Source organism: Tympanuchus pallidicinctus, unplaced genomic scaffold (assembly GCF_026119805.1).
Source record: "Tympanuchus pallidicinctus isolate F22 unplaced genomic scaffold, pur_lepc_1.0 scaffold5, whole genome shotgun sequence".
Taxonomy (NCBI): domain Eukaryota; kingdom Metazoa; phylum Chordata; class Aves; order Galliformes; family Phasianidae; genus Tympanuchus; species Tympanuchus pallidicinctus.
In genome coordinates this window covers 35,287,186-35,312,590 of record NW_026294769.1, presented here as the reverse complement: position 1 = coordinate 35,312,590, position 25,405 = coordinate 35,287,186, and the positions used below count along the sequence as shown (strand labels likewise).

The 25,405-nt window shown below is 42.7% G+C and overlaps 1 protein-coding gene across 29 annotated transcripts in view; it reads right to left on the bottom strand.

The window, feature by feature from the left end:
- Positions 1–25,405, bottom strand: part of DTNA (dystrobrevin alpha) — a 215,476-nt gene that overhangs the window by 153,077 nt on the left and 36,994 nt on the right. For 16 of the 29 annotated variants that reach the window (XM_052703235.1, XM_052703239.1, XM_052703236.1 and 13 more), the window contains exon 1: positions 9,516–9,538. The exons of 1 other annotated variant lie outside the window; for it this stretch is intronic. Coding sequence is in view for 1 of the 28 variants with exons in the window: in XM_052703247.1 (XP_052559207.1) it covers positions 21,286–21,302 (17 nt within the window). In the remaining 27 variants the exon portion in view is untranslated. Of the gene's footprint in view, positions 1–3,391; positions 3,414–9,515; positions 9,540–13,121; positions 13,201–13,330; positions 13,384–21,285; positions 21,491–25,405 lie in introns of those variants that run through there. 12 more of the 29 variants (XM_052703237.1, XM_052703240.1, XM_052703238.1 and 9 more) reach the window with 7 other exon arrangements.

Genomic DNA, 25,405 nt, shown 5'->3' with positions numbered 1-25,405 from the left:
TCAATACAGTGGAGCAGAAAAGGTGAAACCTGATGAGTTGGTAACTAGCTGTGGCCATCAGTGACAAAACTTAGCAAGATAATCCCTCCTATCTAAGGGCATTGAGTACAATACAGAAACCAGTTTCTTCCCTCTAGACCTTCTATTGAAAACAAACAAACAAGGGCTAGAAATAACATTCCAGAGGAAATGTTTTTCTCTCTATTGAACTATATTTTAAAATAAGCAGAAAGCACTGGGACCCAGGAGGACTTTTTTCTACTGTTAATATGACTTATTAAAACCACCATTGAGGTGGGTTACTGTGTGACATCCAGGTCTCCTACCACCACCGCACAGCCTCAACTGTCTGGGAACCCAGATCCAAGGTTTCCCATCGAGAAAACTTCACCATGCATTTCTGGAGAGGGACCAAAGAGATTCTGATTTTAAATCAATCTCCCTGGTAAACATAAACAATGGAAAAGTTGAGCAACCTAGCCCAGTAGTCAGAGTTTAGGTGGCATCTATTAGGGGAACTGAAGCAGTCTTATGGAGACAGCAACTGGATCACAGACTGGTTGAGGTTGGAAAGGACCTGTGGAGGCTGTCGGGTCCAACATCTACTCACCCAGGGACACCTAGATCTGCTTGGCCAGGATCATGGGTGCCCTAACAAAGAATAGCTCAGCTCTTTTTACCATAATAGTTAAAGCTAAATCAAAAATAGCATTTTCAGGATGAACTTTAAAAAAAGGGAATTTGTAAATGCTAAGACAAATATCAACATTAGAAAAAAAAAAAAGGGTAGAATTGATCATCAAAGTTTAGGTTTTTTTAGTAAGAAACAACTGTGCTACATAGTGCTACACAGTGTTCTGCTCTGTGGACATGCATGGATGCAACAAAAATCTGAAATATGAATTCTGCTTAGAAAAAAATGTTGTTATTGAAGTTAAAGAAACAGTTGAACCACAAAGAATCCAAGAAACAGAGAAGTCTATTTAGAGCATTAACCACATTTTGTTTACTGCTTAAGATGAATTCATCATGCAAACAGTCCAAAGTGAGATGCTGGCAGGCTCTGAGCATGCTCTGAAATGCAGAGGCCAGAAACATTCTACATCCATATTAGGCTGTCCCGAGTCCGGAGCTGGATTCAAACCCTTCTGCTTTGCCTGTGACTTGAAAATTCCAGCGATGGCATCTGACATGCAGCATCACCACAATCAAAACATCTTAAAAAGGTGTTAGAATACACCAGGCTGGTATTAGCTACAGAAGCACGAAACTAGGAACACAAAACTGGAACCAAGAGCTCCCACATTAAAAGACAGAGGGAGGATGTGGGGAAGGACTTGTCTTGAATAAAAACACAACTGTTTATTAATTAAACAAGAAAGTTTAGCCTAAAGCAGCATAAGTCTAACATATACGTCAAATGAAATCTATGTTTATACTAAGGAAACTACACAACTAGCTCACTTATTCAGCATATAATTCATTTCTAAGAAAAGAGATGTGCAGTACCAGTCCTTTAGTTCACCTCCTGACCGTGATTCCTCACATACAAGAACATTTCAACACAATATGGATCAATCTGATTGAAGCTGACACTCCCTGAAAGCTGCAACCAAATATTCCCATCTGAACTGTTTGCACACATGCATCAGTGATCTCTGACATGACTGGGACAGGAGAGCTACATGCTGCTACTTACAGCACAGTAACACCACCACATAATGCACATTTGTACCAATACAAATATTTCTTTCCCAGCAGAAGAAAACAAAATCACAAATATAGAGAAACTACGAAAAAAGAATAAGGCCAGAAACAACTGCATGGTTGAATTCCCTTTCCTAAAAGCATGTGTAAAAGCAAAGATTCTGCATTAATTTGTCCACTGTGTTTCAACCAAGAAATAATGCCCGGAGAACAGAATGCACAAGGCTGTCTGAAAAATGTCTTGGGTAGGCTAAAATCAAACACAGCGTTGGCAATGTGCAGCAGCACACTGACTACACGCAAGGCACAGCAGACATGCTTTTCTGTATCCAGTGCTGAGACTTTCCCACAAATATTTTCATTGATTTGGAAAGCAAAGTTGCAACATCTCTTGAACATCTCTGCTGCTAGCAAGATCCTGCCCAGCAAAACCTACAGTAGAACTGGGTTCTGGCACTTCCCAGGAAGATTTGGTCCAGCTGAGCTGGGAAGCTGCTATGGAGGCATCTTGTCCAGAGTTATGCATAATCTGATACAGCCTGCAACAGGGTTTGCAACAGATGTGTCAAACATGCCAGCAAGTGGCAGGAACCAAGTCTTTGCCTTTCCTTTATTTGGTCCTATCTCCTGATAAGACCATGTCTACATCACTGAGAGAAACCAGAGAAGGGAATGCTTCATGTACCAGAACCGCGCTGCCTACACCACTGAAGCATTACAACAGTCCCCGGAGCAGTTTTTGGTCCTAAATAGCCTTCTTTCTTCCAAAGAGCTTCTGGGCACAGACTGGGAATTTGCACAGAGACATCTCCCACAGGCTGCCTGTTTCTGACTGCCCTGCTCTGGAGACCAAGACTAAGAGCATAGCAGAGACCAGGGGCATCTGGACCACAAAGATGATAAAGGGCCTGGAGCATCTCCCTTCTGAGGAAAGGCTGGGTAATATAGGTCTGTTCAGCCTGGGGAAAAGAAGACAGAGGGGAGATCTGATTCATGTTTATAAATATCTAAAGGGCACTGGGAGGCAAATTGATGAGGTCAGGCTGTTCTTGGTGGTGTGTAAGTGACAGGACAAGGAGCAATGGCCTAAAACTTGAACATAGGAAGTTCCATACAAACATGTGGGAGGAAACTTCTTTACAATAAGGATGATGGAGTACTGGAACAGGTTGCCCAGAAAGGTTGTGGAGACTCCTTCTGCGGAGATATGGATGCCTACCTGTGCAACCTACTGTAGGATACCTGCTTTAGCAGGGGGGTTGGACTCGATGACCTCTTGTGGTCCCTTCCAATCTCTGCGATTCTGTGTGATTCTGTGACCTCTGCAGCACATGCACTACTGGAAGAGACACAGCCCCGGGGCCTCCATCAGTGAGCTGTTAAATGCAGCAAGCTCCTTACCTCTTCAGCTGGATGTATTAATCTGTATGCTTGAGCTCCTTCCAAATAATGTAAATCCAACCCACTGCAGAGAAAAGCGCATGACTAAAATCAGCTTTTTCCCTTTCAAATTATAATAGCAATGGTAATAATGATAAATCCCAGCCCAGCTGATTTACCTGAGTGACTTGCCACTTCCCTTGTACTCTTGAAAGAATGCCCTCCACAACTACAAGTGAGAAGCCTGATAGAGGCTAAGCAGACCTAAGATTACATTGATAAAGATCATACATTTCAAACTCACCATTTCCATACCAATTCTTTAAAACTGATATGTTCTCAACAGACAGAATCTGATCCCATCAGTGCAAACTTGGTCCAGCTTTTCCAGTAATGACCCTACGCTAGAAGCAAGAAACAAAGGTAAGGTGCATACCTGCCCAAGGAACTGTCATCCTTTGGAACATGCACAAGCGAAACAGAACTCTCTGGCAAGTATCGACAGTGGGCAAACAGGACAGATAAAAAGATGTTGAATCTCATAAAAACTGCTTCACCTTCAATGGTTTCTCTAAGAATCAGTATCTAAAGTTCAAGTATTCCTATCTCCAAATCGAGGTTATTAAATGAACAATGGCAGAAAAATAACAAACAAGGAGAGCATGAAAATAAAGACTCTCTCAAAAAGCCTAGCTTGTGCTCCTGAGCATAGGAGGATTAACAGCAGCATGCTCCTCTAGCTAGAAAGAAAAACCTCAAACAAGACCACATTTCTCAAAGCTGTACTCTTGGTTTACGCTGTGCTGTGCATTAACTGCTGACATTAGTGATGGCCTGTATTGTGAATGAATCCTATCCATTCCATCGTTCCGTGCCTACAAGGGAGCGGTTTTTCTGCTCTGCTGCGTAAGGTGAGAATCCATGGGATGAGAGGTATATCTTGTGGTATCACATATCCTCTGAACTACAAATGTCATCTGAGAGCGGGAGTTTCACTACTTCAACACTCAGCCAGAGGCAAAGTTTCATCTCCAAAGCTATGTTTCATGTTAGTAGAGTGAGACCACTTGAGCTGACATCCTAAATCAATTTCCCAGCTGATCTAGCTGAACGATTTTGTTTAAATCAGAGAGTAACTGTCACAGATGTTCCTAGCGATTACACAGCCAAGATTTTAAACCTTTTTGGAATATAGGCTTTTTTTTTTCTTTTAGCCTTTCTTTCTATCCCATTCTTACACAGAAACCTGGATTTTGCCCACAAATAGCACTGAGGTAGCTTTTCAGGCTGCTCAGAAGGCCAAACAAAGCAGCTCTGGTCTCCTAAGTGGCACTGGGCCTCTTGTCAGAGCACTGGCCCAGCATGGAGCTGCCAGGCCTTCATCCACCCACCGCCTCCTGTCATGGGCACACAGAAACTTGACTGCCTGATGCTCCTTCAGTAAGCCTTATTCCTGTGTCTGACAATGATACAAAGGGCTGTATTTCAGGCAGCAAAGTGACTACGAAGAGCCCAGGCTTGTCCCAATAGCAACATCAGGTTAAGAGCGAGTGCTGGCAGCCCCAGCAGCAGAAAAGGCGACTGGCACACAGCCTGATTCCTATACACAAAAAACACTTGCAATGGCAGTATAAGCTCACTTCACATGTGTCTGCACATCAGCTGTGGCTCCCCTTCAGTTCAGCATCTTTCAGTTTTGCAACGTGAAGTTCACAATTTTTCTGTGCCATCTTAAAACTGAGAATTACATTTGTCCTTCATAACAAGTCTTACTCTACTGTTTTAATTAGAATATTTGTATCTGAGCAGCTGGTTATCCACTTACTCCAGAATGAAAGCCCAGAGCATATTTAAATAATGACGGAGTTCTGTATAGCTTTCTTTGCTCCTTAATATGTTGTTATACTGAGGACTATGGTTTAATACACAAATTACAGTGTACAAAAATATTGAGTGCTCCCCTGAACAAGTCAGGAAGGCAAATTTTGTCTGGAGCAAATTGCTGGAATATAGGCTATCTTCTTTTTATTTGTTCCCAAACATGCATTTGCCTATAGCGGGAAAGTCTGCCTTGCAATAATGAAAGGCCATGCCTTTAGTGCGTCACCTAACTACAGATTTTAGTTGAGTTTTCCTTTCGATTAAGTATTTATTCATTTTGGAAAGTGTTTGTTGTGGTAGAATTACTGAGATGTATCTGTACCCTCTCCACATTACTTATACAGTCAAGCAGTACAAGGCCCAAGGGGCTGAAGGGCAGAAGCAGTGAGCACTGAAAATCTTGTGGTAGAGATCAAAAAATTTCCCAGGCCTGCTTATTGCTTCTCTGCAAGACAACACCTCTCCTTTTTGACAGAAATTTGTTAATCTTTCCAAGATGAACAGGTTGGCTCTATAAAAAACACTACCTCTGGCGAACTGTGACTCACCTATTCTTACACCACTGCCACGAGAGGGAAAACTGGAGCAGTTGCACTGAGTCTGAATGCAAGAAAGAACTACTTCCATCAGAAGAAGATTCGCCTGCAGGGACAGGGAAGTGATTGTCCCTCTCTATTCTGCCCTCATGAGGCCCCATCTGGAGTACTGTGAGGCTGTGGATGCCCTGTTCCTGGAGGAGTTCAAGACAGATTGGATGGGGCCCTGGGCAGCCTGGTCTGGTATTACATGGGGAGGTTGGTGGCCCTGCACGTGGCAGGGAGGTTGGAGATTCATGATCCTTGAGGTCCCTTCCAACCTGTGCCACTCTGTGATTCTGGGATATATAAACAAGATCTTTTGAAGAGAGAATTGTCTCTCAGTATTATAAACTGCAAAGTTCTTTTCCATAACAGAGAATTTATTTAGATGGACCTAAGAGGACCAGGGGAATCATTAGAAATGTATTCCAAATGAACCATGTAGTCCAGAAAAAAAATTTAACTCTTTGCTCTCTTCCTCATGCAACTTTCTTGTTCTCATGAAAACCTATTCATGTGGATAAAATACAGTAAATATGGGGCACTGAATAAACAAACTGGAAATAATCTCCATCTGACTAGACCGAATAAACAGAAATTCAATCAAAAGTCTTCTTCTGAAGGGAGATAGCTGAAGAAGTACAAAAAATAAATAAGAGCAGAAATGTGCTCTTAATATGAGGCACAATGATGACGACAGGAGGATTATTTTCTTCTCAATACTGGCTAGTATTCTGTAACCAAGGTTTCAAATTGCTCATGTATTTGTTTTCACTGTGTTTTACTTTTTTTCCCTGTGAGATCTGTTTAATCAGTGCTTGGCAATATGGCAGAAAACTAGAAGCTTCAAAAAGCAGTTCTTCATAAATCAACACTGAAATGAACTTTGATTTGTAAGACCCTTTCTCTCTCCTGAGACTGTACTGCCCAGGAATAGGAATGATCCTTTGCCCTCCTCCATCTGTTGCACAGCATAGCCCATCCTGCCCTACAACTGCTCCCTGCCAGGTTGTGCAGTCCTCACTGTGCTACACTTACCTCATGGGGTAATAGGTGAAGCTTAAAAGCACACCGAGATCTTGGATCAGAGCTGTTTTGAATGTCAATTTATATACACTATATTATTCCAGAGGAATGAGGTAACAAGAATGTTACAAGTCTGCTTAGTTCAGCAGTCTCCACGTTTAGGAGCTGTGAGATGACAAAGTTCAGGTTGCACACTGCATCATCCTCTCTGTGTGTAAGATCTACAAATGCAATCTTCAACTCCTCATCTTCTGGTTGAGCAGCTCTGTGTCTACGTAAGGCACACGAAGACAAAAGCAGCAGAAAGTCTGCCAGGTGTTAAGGATTCACAGGTGCTCTGAGTGCCAGAAGAAGGCACAGAGACTCTCTAGCATGTGCAGATGAGCTGGATATGTCAAAGATTCAATTGGTTATACTCATAGAAGGGCCTGGATTGAAAAGAACCACAATGATCATCTAGTTTCAACCCCCCTGCTATGTGCAGGGTCACCAACCACCAGACCAGCCTGGCCTTGAATGTCTCCAGGGATGGGGCATCCACAACCTCCTTGGGCAACCTGTTCCAGTGTGCTACCATCCTCAGTGTGAAAAACTTCCTCCTAATATCTAACCTAAACCTCCCCTATCTTATTTTAAAACCAGTTCTCAGCATATGTGAGCAGCTCTGGGCTTTTTTTGCCCTATGGGCCAAAATATAGGCTGAACACGGGCACATCTGCACAAACCGCAGAAATACTCCTCACACAAAGGTCAAGGGGGCCTACCAAAGTTTACATCCTTGCTCCAAATTACAGGAATACTGAAGCATACCAAAGACAGTGTCTGAAGTTTTCTTTTAACATGAAAAAAAAAAAAAATTATGCTAGCTTTGTTCTCAGTCTTACTGAATCACTTAAGCTGAAGTATTCCAAAAATTCTCAAGCAGCTGCCCTGAAAAATTTCATCTCAAATGTTAAAAGTTTTCAAGAATACCCTGAAAAACAGGGTACTATAATGGGAGCAGCTGGGCAACTTTCCTAATTGGCAGTGCTATTACATCGTTAGGAATTTATGTGTTTTGTTTATCACAGACAATATTATCAACTGCCCTCCACTGAGTTGATAATACGCAGAAAAATAAAGAGAAGAAGGGCAGCTAAAAGGCGTCAGAGCTGCTGGCTGAACTCAAGTCCAGAAGTGTCTTGTTGCCAATCCGGGCAGCGATAGACAAACAAGGACAGCCTCTGCCCCTCCCAGGGTCATGTGCCTCAAGGCCACAGCGAGCCAAATGGGCCGCCTAGACACATAGGCTGTTAGGGTAAAATCATCACAGTCATATTTCTGCAGATGAAAAAGAAATATGAGATGTGTGCCAGTATTAGAAGCAAGAAAGAAGATACCCAGATAACTAGCATGCAATTCTATTTGTGTGCCAAAAGGAAATCTGGAGCAGTTTTTACACAAGCCACAAGACCTTCAGAGAAAGAGGAGCAAAACAGAGCCTTCTTCACAGAATCACACAAACACCACGGCTGGAAAAGACCTACAAGATCATCTACTCCAACCACCCACCTAACACCAATAGTTCTCATTAAACCATGTCCCTCAACACCAAATCTGGAAAAAATTCAGAGCAGCAAAGGACCATTTCCAGAGCCATGCAGTGACAGCATGGTCAGTACCATGCCTCAGGTCTGCCTGTTGACTACCAGGAACCCCCTAGAATTTTTAAGTAATACTGTTCATAAGTAATACTGTATCTTCAGTTCAGGCATGGAAAGACTAGATGTAGAACTGCAATAATGCATTTAAGTTGTGGGGGTCAAAAAGTTAAGCCATAAATTTCTCACATCATGTCAAAAGAACTGGAACACCAGAAATTCTTTACTTCATGATGGATCATAGACAGACAGAGCTGTCATTTGGAAGATGACAATGCAAATGTCTTGCTCAATAATCACTCTCATACAGGATGCTGCTTTTACACCTCTTGCTTTTAATAATGCGTGATCCTATCTTAGGACTTCATACTAATATGAAGTGACACTTCTTTACTAAGGGTTCAATGTTTAGTTGACCTTCCATTCTGCCTGGACAGGTCAATGAACAGAACTATCAATTCTGTAATAACCAGCTGAATTTTACTTGTAATAAGAATCCCAGTAGAGATCACTTTCCAAGCAATTCTACTCATCAATTTTCTGCAGGGTCAGGAGAACCACTGCTGTTCCAGATCACAAATTGCATGATAGCATAAAACGAGGGCAAATTACAAGTACAATATTTATTAAATAAATGACAAAAGATGAGACAGAAGATAAGTAACCAGGTGAGCTGCAAGTGCCAGAAAGCAGCCACCAAAAGCCAGACAGGACAGACTTGGTAAAGATAGCTACACCATAACAGCATGATTCCCATGTAAGGTTTCTGTGGATTTAATTCAGAGATACAGCTGCACAGCATCTCCAAAAGTCAGACACAAATGGTAACACTACATTCAAAGCTCTGAAAGCTTTATGTGTGCAATGCAGCCTCCACTACTGCTCTATTTCCAGAGAGTGAAATGGGGTTATTTTATGAATGAAGTTATGAATGAATGGGTATCCTTTCCCAAAAACCCATCCGGACAGCAGACACCAGGGCATCAGGAAGGTGTGGGTTTCTTTCCTTAACTCCTCAGACAGGAGTGCTGTCTGCTGGGTGAGAAAACACACTTCTTCTCTCATCTCCCATCAATCATAGAGGCTGTGAGGGGCACTCAAGTGCGGCACTTTGCCCTATGGAGGGCTCATAGACAGGGGAGAAGCAGAAGGTTCTCTACAGATATATCTGTAGAGTTCACTATGCAAATCTCAGTAGTGGAACTCAGATTTAAATATATCTTCTGCTCTATATACTGCTGCAGGCATCACAACTGATGTGTTTTCCAGTAGGAAAGGATTTAGGTGAGAACCAGCTACTCACGAAACAGACTTTTCTTCCAAAGAGAACTGCGATGTCTTTTGCTCAAACTTTGGCACTTCAGATAGAAGATAATTTACAAGTGGTAGATGTGTCATCTCCTGCTGCTTTTGCCACTTCCTCCTGTTTCGGGAAAATCCCATTCTTCATTTAAAAGCTAAATAATCAGGCATGGCTATTCATCCAAAAACCACTTTTCTGATTTTTTCCTAAATCGATACAAGAAAGTGACTCAAAGTGACCCAGACTGTAACTTACATTCTACCAATGCAGAGCAAAGACACTATAAAATAACCAGGGAAACCGAAGAGTGCTCTGCACCACTGCCCAGCAGTGAGAGGTCTTTTAAAGATAGTAATAACCTTACTCCAAAAGGCAGAGTCAGACTAGACCCTGCTAGTTTCAAACTTCAAAAAGTGCTGCCACGTTCTCTTGTCCCACTGCCTGCACTGGGCATAAGTGCCATGCATGGAATGAGATATTCATGGGCAACACGGACAGACTGAGTTTCTCTGCTTTCTAAGTTGCTTCCTGGAGGCAGCTCCAATTTGCTGTCAGCTCCAGCAGCTGCTGGGGCTCCATGTGGTGCTAATAGAGCTCCTCAGCTTGGTGTTGGCATTAGAGCACGTCCTGCCAGCCTGGGGAAGGGACCACACATGGAACTGCCTTCATACAGGCAATGCAAAGCAAGGTTGCTTGAAGCTTTCCACATTCCTTCCTCTGTTTTATCAGTAACAATTAGAAATATGTAAGCCTGAAGCCAACCCAAGGGATAACACCCTCTTAAGAAATGATAGCTCCCTTGATTTACCAGAGCTGAGTTCATTTGAGAAACGCCCTACCAACGACCACAGGTCTGCACTGTGAATGTGTCCAGCAGGGACACAAGGAGTCCTGTTGAAACAAAGCAGTACTAAATGCACCGTGAGATTGTCATAAAGAAAAAAGCTTGTAGAAACAGGTCCAAAACACACTATCCCATATGTGTACAGGCACATACATATGTATATACATACATACACACCCATCAATACACTCAAGGGGTAACTTAACCTGGAGCTTTTCATTTTCAAATCTGTAACAAGAGAGTGCTGATGGAAAGTTAAGAAAAGTAAAGCAAAAAAAAAAACAAAACAAAACAAAAAACCAGAAAACATTTCAAAAGCCCATAACAAAAACCTTCTTTTCCCTGAGAAGGTTTTTCACATAATCTTGGTACTGAATGTACTGTATTAAAAGAATTCAGTTAATAACTGAATCCTTATACATGATTAATGTATTGTATTGCACGTAAGTACTCTCCTGTTTCTAGGAACATCCAGTTGGGTAATATTCTCATCTGTGATTTATATGCATGTTCTCTTATAATTACAGTGAAATAACAGTTTGTGGGGAAGTGGTTTCTAAAAGCATGCTGGGCACTACAGAAGATCAAAGTAAAATAAAACTTACATGGAAGCAAAAATCATGCATGAATAATAGCATGAGCTTTAACAATGGTCTGAATAAACATATGTATTCTGAACAGGATGAACTGGATTTTTCGTACTAGCAATTGATCATGTAAATCTACATCCAAATGAAAAGGCTGAGTAGAGAAGTTTGCACGTATCACCATGATTACTGCTTCAAAACTGTACATGTATACATGCCCAGGTTCCCACACACAGTGAGATACTTGCTACAAAAAGTCAGCATGGATTTGTACATATAGTGTTTGGGATCTTATGAATACACTAAGCTCAGCAGTAGAACCAACCTCAGCAAACCTAATACCTAAAGCAGGCAGACTTTTATTTCAGAGAGCAAAGGAGCAGTCAGAGCAGCTGAAACAACATCCAGTCCATATCCCTGAATAATCAAGAAGCAGAAAACAACTGCAAAATGTGCCAGATGCGGCACATCAGGGTCCAGCCACCTGCTGCTTGGGGGAGGGAGGACACTGAGGCAGTGGCTGGGAAGGATATTTTGCATGGCTGTTTGAAATAAAAGGAAGCACTCTGTGGGCATGAGGTCAGCAGAGCTCCAATCAACTTCCAGCAGAACTGCTGCTCTTGGTGCCCTGCAGCCTGGTGGGGATTCCAGGTCACAGCGACAGCTCTAAAAGCTACAAAACAAGCAGGTTGCCAGCTCAGCCATCTGCATTTTGAACCAAACTGTTTGGTGGCAGGGCTCTGGCATTTATCTTAGCGAAAGTAAGTCATAAGTGCAGTGACTGACAAATGAGCAGCAGCCTTTGTGGAATTACTCAGCCATACGGACCCCTCACACAACTCACACTCCAGCTCTCTGCTCTCCAGGTATCAGATAAAAATAAAAATGGAAGAGAACAGCCTAAGACTGACTCAAACGACCGGAGCAATGAGCAAAGAACAAGAAGAAAAGGTATTTCTCAGAACATTAAGCAGCCAGAATAAAAAGGACAGTTGTTCAAGAAATGCAAGTAAAAAACCATATTTTACCTATGGAAAGTTTATTTTTGAATGAGTGTATTGAAATACCGTGCTTTGGAGGCAACATCCAAATATCACAATGCTACTTTAATCTTGAGCTACAAGGATCTTATTTTGCTAAAACAGAGAAAAGAGAAATCTTGTGGCTTAAAATGTCATGAGAATTCTGTATATCCTCTTTGCAGGTATACCAATCTGCAATGCAATGGGAGAAAAGAAACAAAACCAGGTGGTAACCAGCCCCATGCCCTGACCTTGGGCTGCTATGGACAGAAGTCCAGAAACTCAGAAAGAAGGGAAAACACAGTGCGTTCAACAGGTCTGCAAAGCTAAAGGACTGGCACTGCTGGCAGCACTGCAAGAAGTACCTGTGGTGCTGCTCACAGCAAGGCTGTGGGATGGCAGGTAAGGCACAACACATCGCTGTGTTTCTGCCTGCCCCCCTCAGATCTCTGGGCTCACCATCCCTAGTATGGTGAGCTGCCTGGGCCTTCCTACTCTACTGTTACTGTTACTGTTCCTACTCTACTTGTTACACAGCAAAAACAGTGAAACTTCTGGTGAGACAACAGCCAGTACAAAGCATGACCAGAAAACCCTGAAGTAGAAGCCACCCACAACAACAGAGAACTCACAGAGAACTCAGTGCACAGAGCAGGTCTGCACCGTTAACAACTTAGTGTGAATGACTTCAGAGCTCTTTCTACCTCTCTCCTCTGTGTAGTAATGAAAGGTTTAAGGACACCAAATGTCTGAGTGTGACCTTAAGAAGCTAAAAGCTTGAACAGAAATTGCACAAGGGTTTTTGTTTCTTTCATAAGCTTCAGAAACACATTCTTTGAAATCCCCAGTGCTCATCCATCAAACAATATGGAGCTGAATAAATGAAGCAAAGAGCAAAGGTATTATGGGGCAACCCCGTCTGTCCTTCATTGCATCATACCGCCTTTCACATCTCTACGACAAGCCCAACCTCGAATAAAACCTCTGTCAGTGTCTGACAAAGACTTGCCCTTGCTTTTTATCAAAAGATACACATTCTCAACAGGTTTTTTTTCCCCTCTCCAAGAAGAAAGTTTTCAAACGCAGATCATATTTCTCCAAGCTGCTGCTGCTGGTATCAATAGCTCCCACAATGGCATTAACTGCACCCTACCCGCAGAAATGACGCCGCTCCGATCGCTCATCCTGTTCCTTCCTTCTTCTGCCTCAAAGTGCTCAGATGAGATCCTGTCCTAGAGAAAAAGCAGAGTCAAAGGCCTGGCATACTCAGAGCCCAGCCCTGAGCCAGGCTGTGGAATGACGGAGGAGTGCTGTGCTGAAGCAGCACGGAAGGCAGACATACCACGGCATGCTATCACTCACCCATCAAGCACAGGTAATTGAGAGCATCTTAATTTGAAACCACTGGTCACCATCTGGTGATAAAATAAAGAAACCCCAAGTGAGTTAAAGCAAGCTTGTGCATTCCAGAGTACTTTCCCTAACCTACACAACGAAAACCATCATCATCTGCATTCACTGCAGAGCCTTGCCCTGGTTAGAGGTTTAACACAATTTGTACTGCCTTTGTTTTCTTCTCCTTGTGATTGCAAGCTGGTTTCATCTAAGAGATGATTCACTCCTGAGCACATACATGATCTCCTGCTTCAGAACATTTCTAAAATGAAAGTAAGTTAAGTGCAGAAGGGAGCAGCTGAACCCCATGGAGTGATGCCGCTCCTAAAGATGCAGCTGACAGCCATTTGGAGAAGTATGTTAAACAGGACAGAATTAAACGGTTAAAAAGGGGCAGGATTTGTTCTCTCCCTGTTTCACAGCTCTTGTGTGTGCTTTTATGAATCCTGAGATGGCAGCAAAATTAGGCCTCACTGGTCTCTGTGAATGAATTATTTCCTGACACGGCAAGATGTTTTTCACGTATGTAACTGCTTCAAACAGCTGAAGTGCTCGGCTTCTAATTGTTTTTGCTACATATGAAATATTTGAGGAAAATATCTACGATATCTTTAATTTGTTAATTACCAGCTGGCTCCTACTGTGACTTACGAAGCCACTACCACAGTGACTAATGCTTCTGACAGTACCAAGTTAGCAAAAACACCTTGTGGAGGGATGTGACCTGGCTGGCCCGAGAAGGGCTAGCTGCAGGTGTTTATTTGCAAAATGAGATGGTTTACTGTCCCAGGCATAAAACAACCAACAGCAGTATCACACACTGAGTGCTGCAGCCAGCACAGCCCTGAGCCACCAGGCCTGAGCCAACCTTCCCCTCGCTCTCTACAACATCCCCAGCCCTGCAAGCGGCCACCACTGCCTCATGGCACATTATGAAGGACCAAGAGATTTGGGATTTGCCTTGTGTGCTGTTACACCTGCTGCAGGGCAAACATGGAAGGAAGGCAGGCCCAATGCCCCTTGCTCAGCTCGCTGCTGCAGGGCTGCCCAGAAGCAAGTGGAAGGAGATGGAAGGGCCTCAGGGAGGGCAGGGACTCTGCATCTGAGAAAAGGAAGATGATGGAAATGTGGTTGCCAGTAAAAGGCTTCTTTGCACACTTCCAGGCACATCCTTTTTCTTCTCACTTCTGAATGCAAGTCTTTTTTTTTTTTCTCAATCAAAGCACTTTCTGCTGAATTGCTTGGGTTAATAATAATATAGCTTGGACAGGAACTTACACTTCTTAGCACAAAATGTGTGAAATAATGTTACTCATGCTGCCAAACCCTCCTGGCGTGGTTAGAAAAGCCGGTCTGCTCCTGTGCCACTGCATTATAAAATTGCTGAACAAACCTATTCTGCTATAATGGAAAGGGACACGTTTCCTTCCCTGCTGTAAGTAGGTCAATGAAAACACGATGTTGTGAGGATGAAACAGTTTTCCTCTGTCTTCTTCCCCCTAATGGCAGTTTCAAATCATTCTGATTTAATTACACAGTGAGGTTATTAACAACTGATCTATTGGTGGTCCTAAAGCCCGGGCGTTGTGCTTCTTTACAGGCTGGTTCTATCCTCAAGTAAACGTGTACCATTCTTACACTCGGTGCATCACTGCACAGCTGAGAAAAGCCTGCAAAGAAATTTGGATGTGGCAGTGCAATCATACATTAGGAACACGTGAAATTTTACCTCCCAGCTCAGAGATTAACACTGAGCTTTTACGTCAGTACGATCTGTTTCAGGATGAACTTCCAATTATCTCCTCTAAATCTAAAGTAGCCACACTGTGAACAGAGAACTTGCTCTGAATTAGTACTGCTATTAACAAAGCCAGAGTACTTTCAGTGGAGCTATTTTAGCTCACAACAAGTGGAGACATCTCTGCATGAGTTTCATCAGAGGACATTAACCAGTAGTTAGCAAAACATTTTACTTACAGTTATGCCTATCTATTAAATGCTAACTATAGGTTATTGGAAATTAAAAAAAAAAAAAATAGACTGGGGGAGAATCCCTTCCCAAAAATGCAAAAAGGACAAAAAAAATTACACTGAAGAGAATACAGAATGCCTGAAGTCTTAGCAAACGAAATTTTAAAACCCAAAACGGGTTCTGCTTTTTCACTGACTGCCTCTCCTCTCTTTTATGCCAGATGGTGTAAATTCATTTTGTTGACATTAACTGGGGAAAAAAAAGTAAGAGTAATTGATTCCCCCCATATAACACCTGTTGTGAAGCCTCCCTCACCCCCACACAGGCATTCCAAAGGCCCCTCTGCACACAGATGCTGGCCACGCAAGGTGACACACTCTCATACCTCCCAACGCACCCATCCCACACACAGCAGTCTGCATGGGACAGCAAAGCCTGTCATGTACAAGTGGACGCCACTCGGGCCTCAGCATGAAATTTCTGCCCTATAAAAACCCATGACTTCAAAGGGGACTCAGATTTCATCCCAAGAATCCAATTACGTGTTGCAAATTTAGGACGGCTTGTCAAGTGCCAGCTGACAGAGTGATGTCTCCAAGTATTTCAGGATGATGGTATTTGAGCTGAAATGCAAAGCCAGCTGTTTGTGTCTTAACTACTCACCTAAGGAACATTTCAAAATGAGGAAACAACACGATGATTAAGTGCCTCTGCACCTCAGCAAAAACTGTCCTGCTCTGCACAGAGACCCCTTCTAACAGAATTAAGGAAGCATGTATTGCAATAAGAAAATAATTTCAGGCACAGGATTATCACCAGTGTCAGCAAATCACAGGACAGACAGAAAAGATCTGTAATCTGCCTCCTGCTGCGAGAAACAGCCAGATATACTCATGTTTATTAAAGCCATTCCTAGCGCCTCCAGAGATGGATACTCCACAGCCTCCATCAGCAGTGTATTTCAGAGGCAACATTTTCCTAGGGCTTACCTCATCTTCCTTGCTTCAAGTTACAGACATTTCCCTTTGTCTATGGGCAGCCTGGCCTAGTGGCTGGCAACCCTGCTGTGTGCAGGGGTGTTGAAACTAGGTGATCATTGTGGTCCTTTTCAACCCAGGCCATTCTGTGATTCTATGATACGATTCTCTGACCAGTCTCCTTTTGGCAACAGCCTGTTCTGTGCTTTCTGTGCTGGGAGAACTGCCTGCCCTCCTGCCCTACCTGCAAGTCTCCCAGAATCAAGGCTGGAAAAGACCACTATGATTCAGTCATCAAGCCACCACCACCTTGCTGGCTTAGGGGCACAAAGCCAATCTGCTTTATGCTCTCTTCAGAGGGAATACACTGTTTCCAAGTGGGTGCATATGAAACAACACAAAGTTTAGTCCAAGTCACCGCCAACTTCTTATTTCCAGTTGCTTTCCTAACTCTGTGCTTGATATGAAATTCCACACACCAGATATTGCAGTCAAAATGAATGTTTTATGCGTATACATTCAACAACCTTTGAAGCCAAAGCTAAAGAAAGGAGATAGTCCCACCCATGCTAAATAAAAAATATTAATAAGAAAATAATCAAAAATAAAATATTTTTAATTCTTTTGCTAAGAACCATGTACTTGTCCACATTCACAAACAAAAACTACTCTTGTTAAAAGATGTATTTTGAAAATGTATTGGAAAAGGGAAAGATTAATGCTATCTGCAGCTGTTATTTGGTAATGAGCACTCAAGGACAAGTTGCTGCAAATGTACTTTTCTGTGTTTTAGCTGTGCTTACTTTAATTACGCTTGAAAGAACTAGGCACTGGTTGTCAATAAATTGTTTTTAATGCCTACTTGCTCACAGACTTCTGTGTGTCTCATTCCTTTTTCACTTTCTTTCTTCTTTTTGGGGTTCCACTGAGTGCAAATGTCCTTAGAAATTTACAGGGAGGTATTTTATAGTCAACCTTATCCTTACAAAAGATATAAAAGGAAATAAGAACTTAGGTACTACTTTTCATCCCCTGATCTCAGAGCAATTGCAAACAAGGCAGCAGCAAGCCCTCACCTGGCTTATCAGAGATGACGGGCAGATACTTGCTGTCTCCTGCTCCCTTCTGTGCCCCAGGGAAGGCTAAGTTCAGCAGACGCCACAAATAAATTAATAAACAGACATTCATTGTGCCCAGCGCTTTCTCATCCCCTCTTTATTACTCAGAGCACATATCTCAGTTCAGGTTTTATAGCCAAATGCAACAAGAGGCCACACAACTGGCTCAGAAACGCGGCTTTGTGTAACAGCCCCCTGGTAGGAAGGGTAGATTTCTCCAGACTGTTAGGTACCAAAAGCTTTCTCAACTACCACTGCCGCAATTAGATGCAATTTTAAGTATCCCATTACTGGGAAGTCTCACTGTATTTCCAGGTAAAGTCACTTCATACAGAAATAATTACAGTAATAATTAGCTCAAGAAGTGCTCTGTTGCTTGATACTCAGGGAGCCAGGATCAATAGTGAGTGCAGGACTTGCATGAATTCCCAGTAAACGCAGCTGTGAGAGCTCCTGGGCTCTGAGATTATATACATGGCTACATAGGACACCATAATTTCATTAGGAATGGTTGGTTTTGTGCGTTTTCTTTCTTTATGACAGTTACAAAATTACAGACTCAAGGCTTTCTGCAGTGTGATGCCTTGTGTAAGGCACTGCCTGCCATATTCTGCCAAAACAAATTAGCTGCTGGCACTAGGACTAGATTCATTAGGACCCAAAGGAAATTATATCACTGAGAGCTGCTCTCAGGTGCTTGTGAGCTCAGACATATGCCAGCATCTTCTCATGGAACCTTGGGGAAAAGCCCTTAAACTTTTACCAACCAATTCCAGACAACACTCCTCTTTCCTAATCTTCAGCAGAACGATCACTGAAAAAACTTTGAAGATGAGGCTAGAAATAAAGACGTACAATAGAAAAAATGATCCCAACAGAAAGGAAATGGGAGCCACAGGCAATAACTGTAGAGTCTATTAAGGAAGGATTATAAAGTCCTTATGCACATTCCTGCCAATGCTTTTAGCAAGGTTCACAAAGGAAGAAATGTATAATTTATTAAAGGAAAAAAATGTGTCAAACCCATTCATAGCTTGCATGACTTGCCTGAACTCCCATGACAAAGACACTTAAAATTTGATGGTAACAGGCAGGAGGCTGAGGCCTGCTGCTAGCCATGCTAAAGCAGGATTTGTTCCCAAGCAACACCAAGAAGGCAGCTCTTCAGAGCAGGAATTCAGGGCACATATTGGTGTTGGACAGCACATCAGCATTAGGGCAGCACTGCCCCACCAACACAGCACCCCAAAGCAGAAGGCTCCAATGCTGCAGCAATTGAATCGGCACGTGCTGCATTCATTGCCTCATCTACACTATGTCACCCTCGTGCTGCTAGGTCACCAAGCACAGGTGACATCATATTTGTCCTAACAGAAATCAAAGCTGGCCAGGGATTCTCCATCTCAGAAAACTATACCAACACTACAGTATATGAACTATATACCAAATGTATCAACATTTTCTATGGGCAAACAACGGTTTATTAAGGATTTTCCATTTTACCACTAACCCAAATTAAAGTTGTTATTTCAGAAGGGTTCTACACCAGGACATATTTTTTGATCAACCCAACATTGCATTGCAGCTTCTTATTCTGGGAATGTCTCTTCCTGGTTCAGATGCCCATTTCTTCCAAGAACTGTTTGTTTTCAGCAGCTTCACTTCCCACAGTACAAAGCGGGCTTCCCTCTGACGAAGCTCTCCAGCACGTCTTGGACATTTAATTAGGAGAGAAGGGCCTCAGATAATGAAAAAGGAACATCACGCTCCTGAACCAATGCTTCTGAAAAGTAATAAACTGTGGTAGGGAAATGCAATTTAATTTTGAACTGACTCAGGAATTTCCCATGAAACATTAATTCTATTTTCTGCTCACCTCTGAGCGTCAGTCTATTTTTCTTACGCAGTTTAGGAAGGTTGTGAAAGGTGTGGTAAAGCTCTGCTTCCAAAGTTGTGAACTCATCCTCCCTGTCCCTTTTTGCCATAGCCCTGGGGAGGGGGATGCCATCTGAAAACAGAAGTCAACAGTACCAAGCCATATCAGAGGCAATGCCTATTCCCTGTAGGACCTGCTATCTAAATACGAGTACTCCCTTCCATTTTGCAGGGGCTTAGAAAACCTAGCTTGCTTAATGCTGCACAGGAATCCAGTGCAAAAGCAAGAACAACCACAGCTCTGCTAAGACCCACTGTAATTTTTTACTCATCCCAACATACGTATTTTTTCTCAAACTTCTTCCACTTGAATAGCAAAACAAAAATTACCTTAATGTTAGAGCCAGCTGGCCTGCACATTTTGCATGGGACTGAAGTGTTTAACTAGTCCCAGCTAGTTAGGAAAACATCCAACTACTGTTAACAATCAGAGAACTGGCTTAACTGGCATTTATCACTCCTGTAATTGTTCTTCTCTCCATAGTTCCACTAAAGGTTCTGCATTTCCCTCTCCTTCATCCCCTACATTTAACCACACAGAAAATAATTCACAGCAGATCACAGAAGTATAGGATCACCAAGGCTGGAAAAGACCTCCAAGATCATACAGTCCAACTGCCCGCCTACCACCAATGTTTCCCTTAGTCCAACAGATCTGCTCACCCAGGTGTTTTGCAAAATTCTAGCAAGCTGATCAAAAGGTTGATCAACTTGATCCAACAGAAGAAAGATAATAAAACATATCAGATCTATCATCTTTCCTTCAAACGCTTCTATTTTAGTTCATTCCCTTGCATGTATTTTGCGACACTGCATGAGTCTCTTTGTGCTTGTATGTAGAACCAGAAATGCTCGGTGTTCCAGGAACCTGCAGGCAGTACCCACTTCCTACAGCTCCCGTGGGCACCACTGACACGTCAGGAATGCTGAATATATTTGGGTGAATGGACATCGACACCAAGGCTAAGAGCATCCCTGTTGCAAATGTGCAGTACTTGTGCCCAAAATACATGATAAAAATAGTGCTGCCATTTAGGTGATTCTCATAGTATAAATCCTGAGGAAACTCACTATATGAGTTCTTGCTAGGCAACTAATTTTACATCCAACTTCCCACTGAGTTGCCGATATTTACTTGTGGTCACAGAAATAGCACAACTTCACCCAAAATGTTTGGGAAGTATACAGAAAATATCACTGATCAATGCAGAGATGAATCCACTGGATACTGAAATTACTTTTGCTAAGTTGTGGAAAGAACACGACAGTTTGATTCTTCTTCTTACTCACAAACTCACCATTTAAGTAAAGGGGAATGCATACATTTTTTTCATTACTGATTGATAGAATTGATTTTGCTTAAAGAAAATGTAAAAGCCAAAATATTAAAAAGTATAAATGCCAAAAGCCAAGTATTATCTGAGAGCTAACAAACAAAAAGTTTAAAGATAATGAATGCTGTGTTGTGATCAAACTCACAGAAAGGAAATAGCAGGTAAGCGAATCCCTGGCCAAACAAGCAAACAAATACTGATTATGTTCTCTGCATTGTGGAAAACAGTTAGCTTTTCAACTGTAACAAAAAGCATTTCAGGCAGCACATCTCTCTGAGAAGGGCAAAGGTTTATAACAAAATCCAGCTGATAGGAAAACAGCACTCAAAATTGTAAGGAAAAGATTATTAAAGACAAAGACTCTCTAAGTACATCAAAACAAGAAACCTTGTGAGTTAACCCATTGTTGGGGAATACAGTTCAAACAACTGTATTGGGAAAATAGGGCAAAAGAAATCATGAGGGAAAGCATTACTTGGATATCTACCTTAAAGGAACTCCTGGGCTCCAAAAACTGAGCTCCGAAAGCAGAAGGAAAGCAGAGACACCACTGCAGCAAATGGCAAAAGGCAAGCTTCCTACTTACCCTATGGTATGCACCATGATCCCTTCTGCCACCTCAGTAATTCCACAGAATCCAGAACTATGGTACTTTTTCAAGGAATATTAGAGTCTTGAGAGGAGATAGAGGAAAGCTGACAGGCAGAGCTTTGCGAGGAGCCAGGCGGACAGGGATGAATTTAAGCCCTGGCTCAAGATGTTGTGTATTCTGCGTCTATCTTTAACTTGTAAATGATTTGGTTTCACATTCCTCTGAAGTCCTGCTAGCAGATGCCTTTGTGGAGCTCTTACCAATCACAGGCACCCAGACCCCCTCCCTCCTCTCCCTCCTCTCCCTCTCCCCAGGCCGACATTCCATCCCCACGTCGCCCCCATGCACAGCACATACCTCCCACAACACAACACGCACAGCACACGCACACTCTTCACCTCAACAAAAATAACCCCTCTGCAAGCGGCTCACACGCACTGCCACCAAACACCGCATTCTGAACATGCTCGTTTACATTCTGGAGGCTCGCTCAGCCTGTGTGAATACACTGAAATAATCCCGTCCTTCCTTGGAAGCTGCTGCAAAACATGCTGTTGTAGCACTTGGGAATAAAAATGCTTTAAGTGGCGCAGCTTATGTTCAGCGTGTGGGGACCTGGGATCATTGCTTGTGCCAGAACTACCATCAGTCACAGTCCCCGAGTTCGAATCCTGCAGTCACCGATTTAATCACAGTAAGAAGCAGGATCACCACAAAGCATTTTCTGTGGATGACTGCAAATGCCACCAGTTAGGGAAAGAAGGGTGCAGAACAGCATTCTGTCATACCAAGCTCCTGCAGAAATGCATATCTGGATGCTGGCAGCACCTTAGCCCATACAGAGATCTATAGAGAGAAGCTGAGTATAGAATTAAAAAGAACCATACTTGATTTCAAACGTTAAGACTCTAAACTTTCAATCTTTGTAAATTTGTGTCTCCTTACAATACCAATGCACTGCAGTTTTGTTCAGAAGTCAGGCTCCGAAATAATTAAACTACTGATTCTTGGCAGCTTTCAATGCAATTAAGTGAACAAGCCCTTCCACAAAGCACAGAAAGTCAGGATTACTATTGGTGACTTCAGGAGTCAATACTGTTGACGCAAACCCCTGGCTCTTGATAGCAGCCTTAGGAAGCAGCTGGTTTTTAATCTGTAAATGTGCATTCGGTTGAATACTGCTTGCCATCAGGATTTCCTTATCTCAAAGACTGGTGCTAATGGAACAACACTGTATGTAAAACACATGAATTATTGAACGCTTTGTGTTAAAACTGGAAAACACCAATTTACTGTCACAACAGTTCAAGCAGAAAAATACAGTAAATATCTGTTTCACAGTCCTTAGCCTTATCCTGTTGCCAGCACAGGTCAGGGCAGGGGGCGTGAGGCCAAGCTGTGTCCAGCATCACTTAGCTAAAAGCACAGTTTATAAATGCTCTGCCAATGGCCTACTTGATGAGACTTTACACTTTCCAGAGCACCCGTGTTGAGAGGCAAGGCTGATCTAGTAATAAAAGTAAGTATGCATTTACTCCAGGCTAACAGAAAAAACAGCTCAAACTTGGAAAGGCTGAAAGGGCTGTAAAAGGATATTCTGAAGGGCTGTACGTTAGTGAAAAAGAAGTCTGCACTTCATCTCTGACGAGCTACTGTTCACGATGCTCCTGCAGGAGACAAAGTTGGATAAAAACATAAAGTGCACACCCCTGCTGTGGTCAGTCTTGCAGGCAAAAAAGGCAACAGCTCCTAGCTTGGAGTCAGCTAAGGTTCACACACCTGGAAAAGCTGCCCGTAACATACAAATATTAAGGAATAAACTAGCTGACAACACGATTCCTGAAGAATCAAAAGATTTATTTTGAGTCGCTAATCTTTTCTACTATTAGCAAATACAGACTTCAGTATGCTTAATGTCTGCTTTGCAGAGAACTTTAAAACTCCAGTAAGCAAAAAATATGCCACTGACTTCCTGCCAGATATTAAGGCAGTCATTCAACTTCTCCTCTGCCTCAGGTCCCAAAACTGTGGCTTGCTGATAGCAGGATTCAAGGATCATCTCTATTATTCAGTTTTAGGAGTTGCTGTGAATTGCAGAAACGATGCCTAGCACTGATTTCCAATAGAGCCACATCTACCATTACAAATCTCTTACACCAGAGAAAGTCTTTCCACTGCAGTGACTCCTATTCAAACAGAGCAACTCCATGCTGTGTATGACAACACTGTACCTCAAATCAGTGTTCTTAAACTGTTCTGCAGGAATGGGAGATCCAAAGGGCAGATAAGCACTAGAAGCAAAGTTAACATTAGGTTTTAAGAAGCACAGTGCTTTAAAAGCTCAGAGAGAGAAACAAGAAAGAGGAAGGCAAGTTGTGCTTTTGCGGCTGAGGGCTCCTTTTCATGAACACAACCTGCAAGGACAAAACAGCTCTCCATGGAAGAAAGTGTGATGCACCAATGTGATGGATCGGAAGTGAAGAATTAAGACTGAGCTGTTTCTTCGATTCCAATCTACTTTTAGAGAGTGCTCAACTGAGGGGGAAGCAATGGATCCACAAAAGTTTTATCTGATTGGTTGTATTTCCTTTACTAGATACAGGGAAAAAAATAGATTAGGTTTTGGATCCTCTAAAAGAACACTAATTATACACTTCTCATGTCTCATAAAATGTTAATTATAAACATAAGAGTATGTAGAGGTGGAGCTTTGAAAAATTGGGTGCTTCAAATTTCTGGCGAAGCTTGATGGTGATGCAGACAGCAAGATCCCATTGCCATGAATGGGACAGAGAGGTCATATGTCCAAAAACTGTGTCATGTAAGCCGGAGGAAAAGACAGGTGTCCAGTTTCCTCAAATGAAGAGGCGTACAGCAATACCAGCGCCTAAGATGGTCAGAGCTGAGCATGGCAGCCAGTACAGAGCAGGGTTGGGTGAGATTTACCAAAGCTAGGAGGACTACTGCTTTTCCTCTCTTAGCAGCGCCTGTTGCCTATAAAAATCACTAAATGCAACAGACTGGGGAGCACCCAGAGACATACAAATACAAACTAATAATAAGTTGCTGGAGGGGCAGGAGCTGGAGAGGAGAGAAAGATAAAGAGGTGAGAGTAATTTGGTCACGAGTACAAATACGTAACACATTTGAAACCATGTGACTTCCTACCCATTTCCAATTTAGCCCAGTGCCTAAGAGGCATGCTCTGTCCCTTCATATTCAGCTATTTTTAATGTGCATAGAATTTGCTCTTGATCTTCCCTTCTCTGTCAGCATCTTGAATTCATTTCTCTTGACAGCCTTAAGATTTGAGCTTACTGGGACAAGCAACATTTTTCACCCTACGGGCTCTGTCCTTCTAAGTCTTACTCAGAGTAATTCTTGCTCATGAGAACAATCTCTTTAACCTCTACAGCTGATTTCAGCACAGGCTCATTCAAGAGTAGGAGTTTTGAGTAGAGGACTGCCATTACATTGACAGAAATGCAGTTCCATGTGTCATGGTGGATCAAACACATGGACTTTTTTCAGTGATACTTAAATTGACCCCATTACCCCCAGTCTATCTCCAGACCTTGTGACTCAGCTGCTTGGTTACACCAGGAGTCTTCTCCGGTGAGGTCCAAAAGTCAAGGTTAGGCCAAGAATTGCCCTACACGTTGCTCCTCTCCTACCTACCACCTTTGTACTAAGCCATAATAGTATATCTTGAGTTGGAAGGGACCCTTAAGAATTATCTAGTCCAACTCCTGGCTTCACACAAGAGAATTCAAACTGAAAGCCTATGCCTGAGAGTGCTGTCCAAACACTTCTTGAGCTACAAGCTAGGGGCTGTGACCACTGTCCTGGGCAGCCTGTTCCATGCCCACTGCCCTGTGGTGAAGAACCTTTTCCTAACCCCCACTCCAAGGGTACAGCTGTACCCCTGTCACAGCTCCAAGCCATTCCCTTGGGCCCAGTTCTGTCAGCAGAGAGCAAAGCTCAGCGCTGCCCCTCCACTCCCCATGAGGAGCTGTAGGCTGCCTGAGGCCTCCTCTCAGCTTTCTCACATTTTGTTATCCAGGCCCTCCTTTGAACACTCTCTAATAGTTTTATGCTCTTCTCGTAGTGTGGC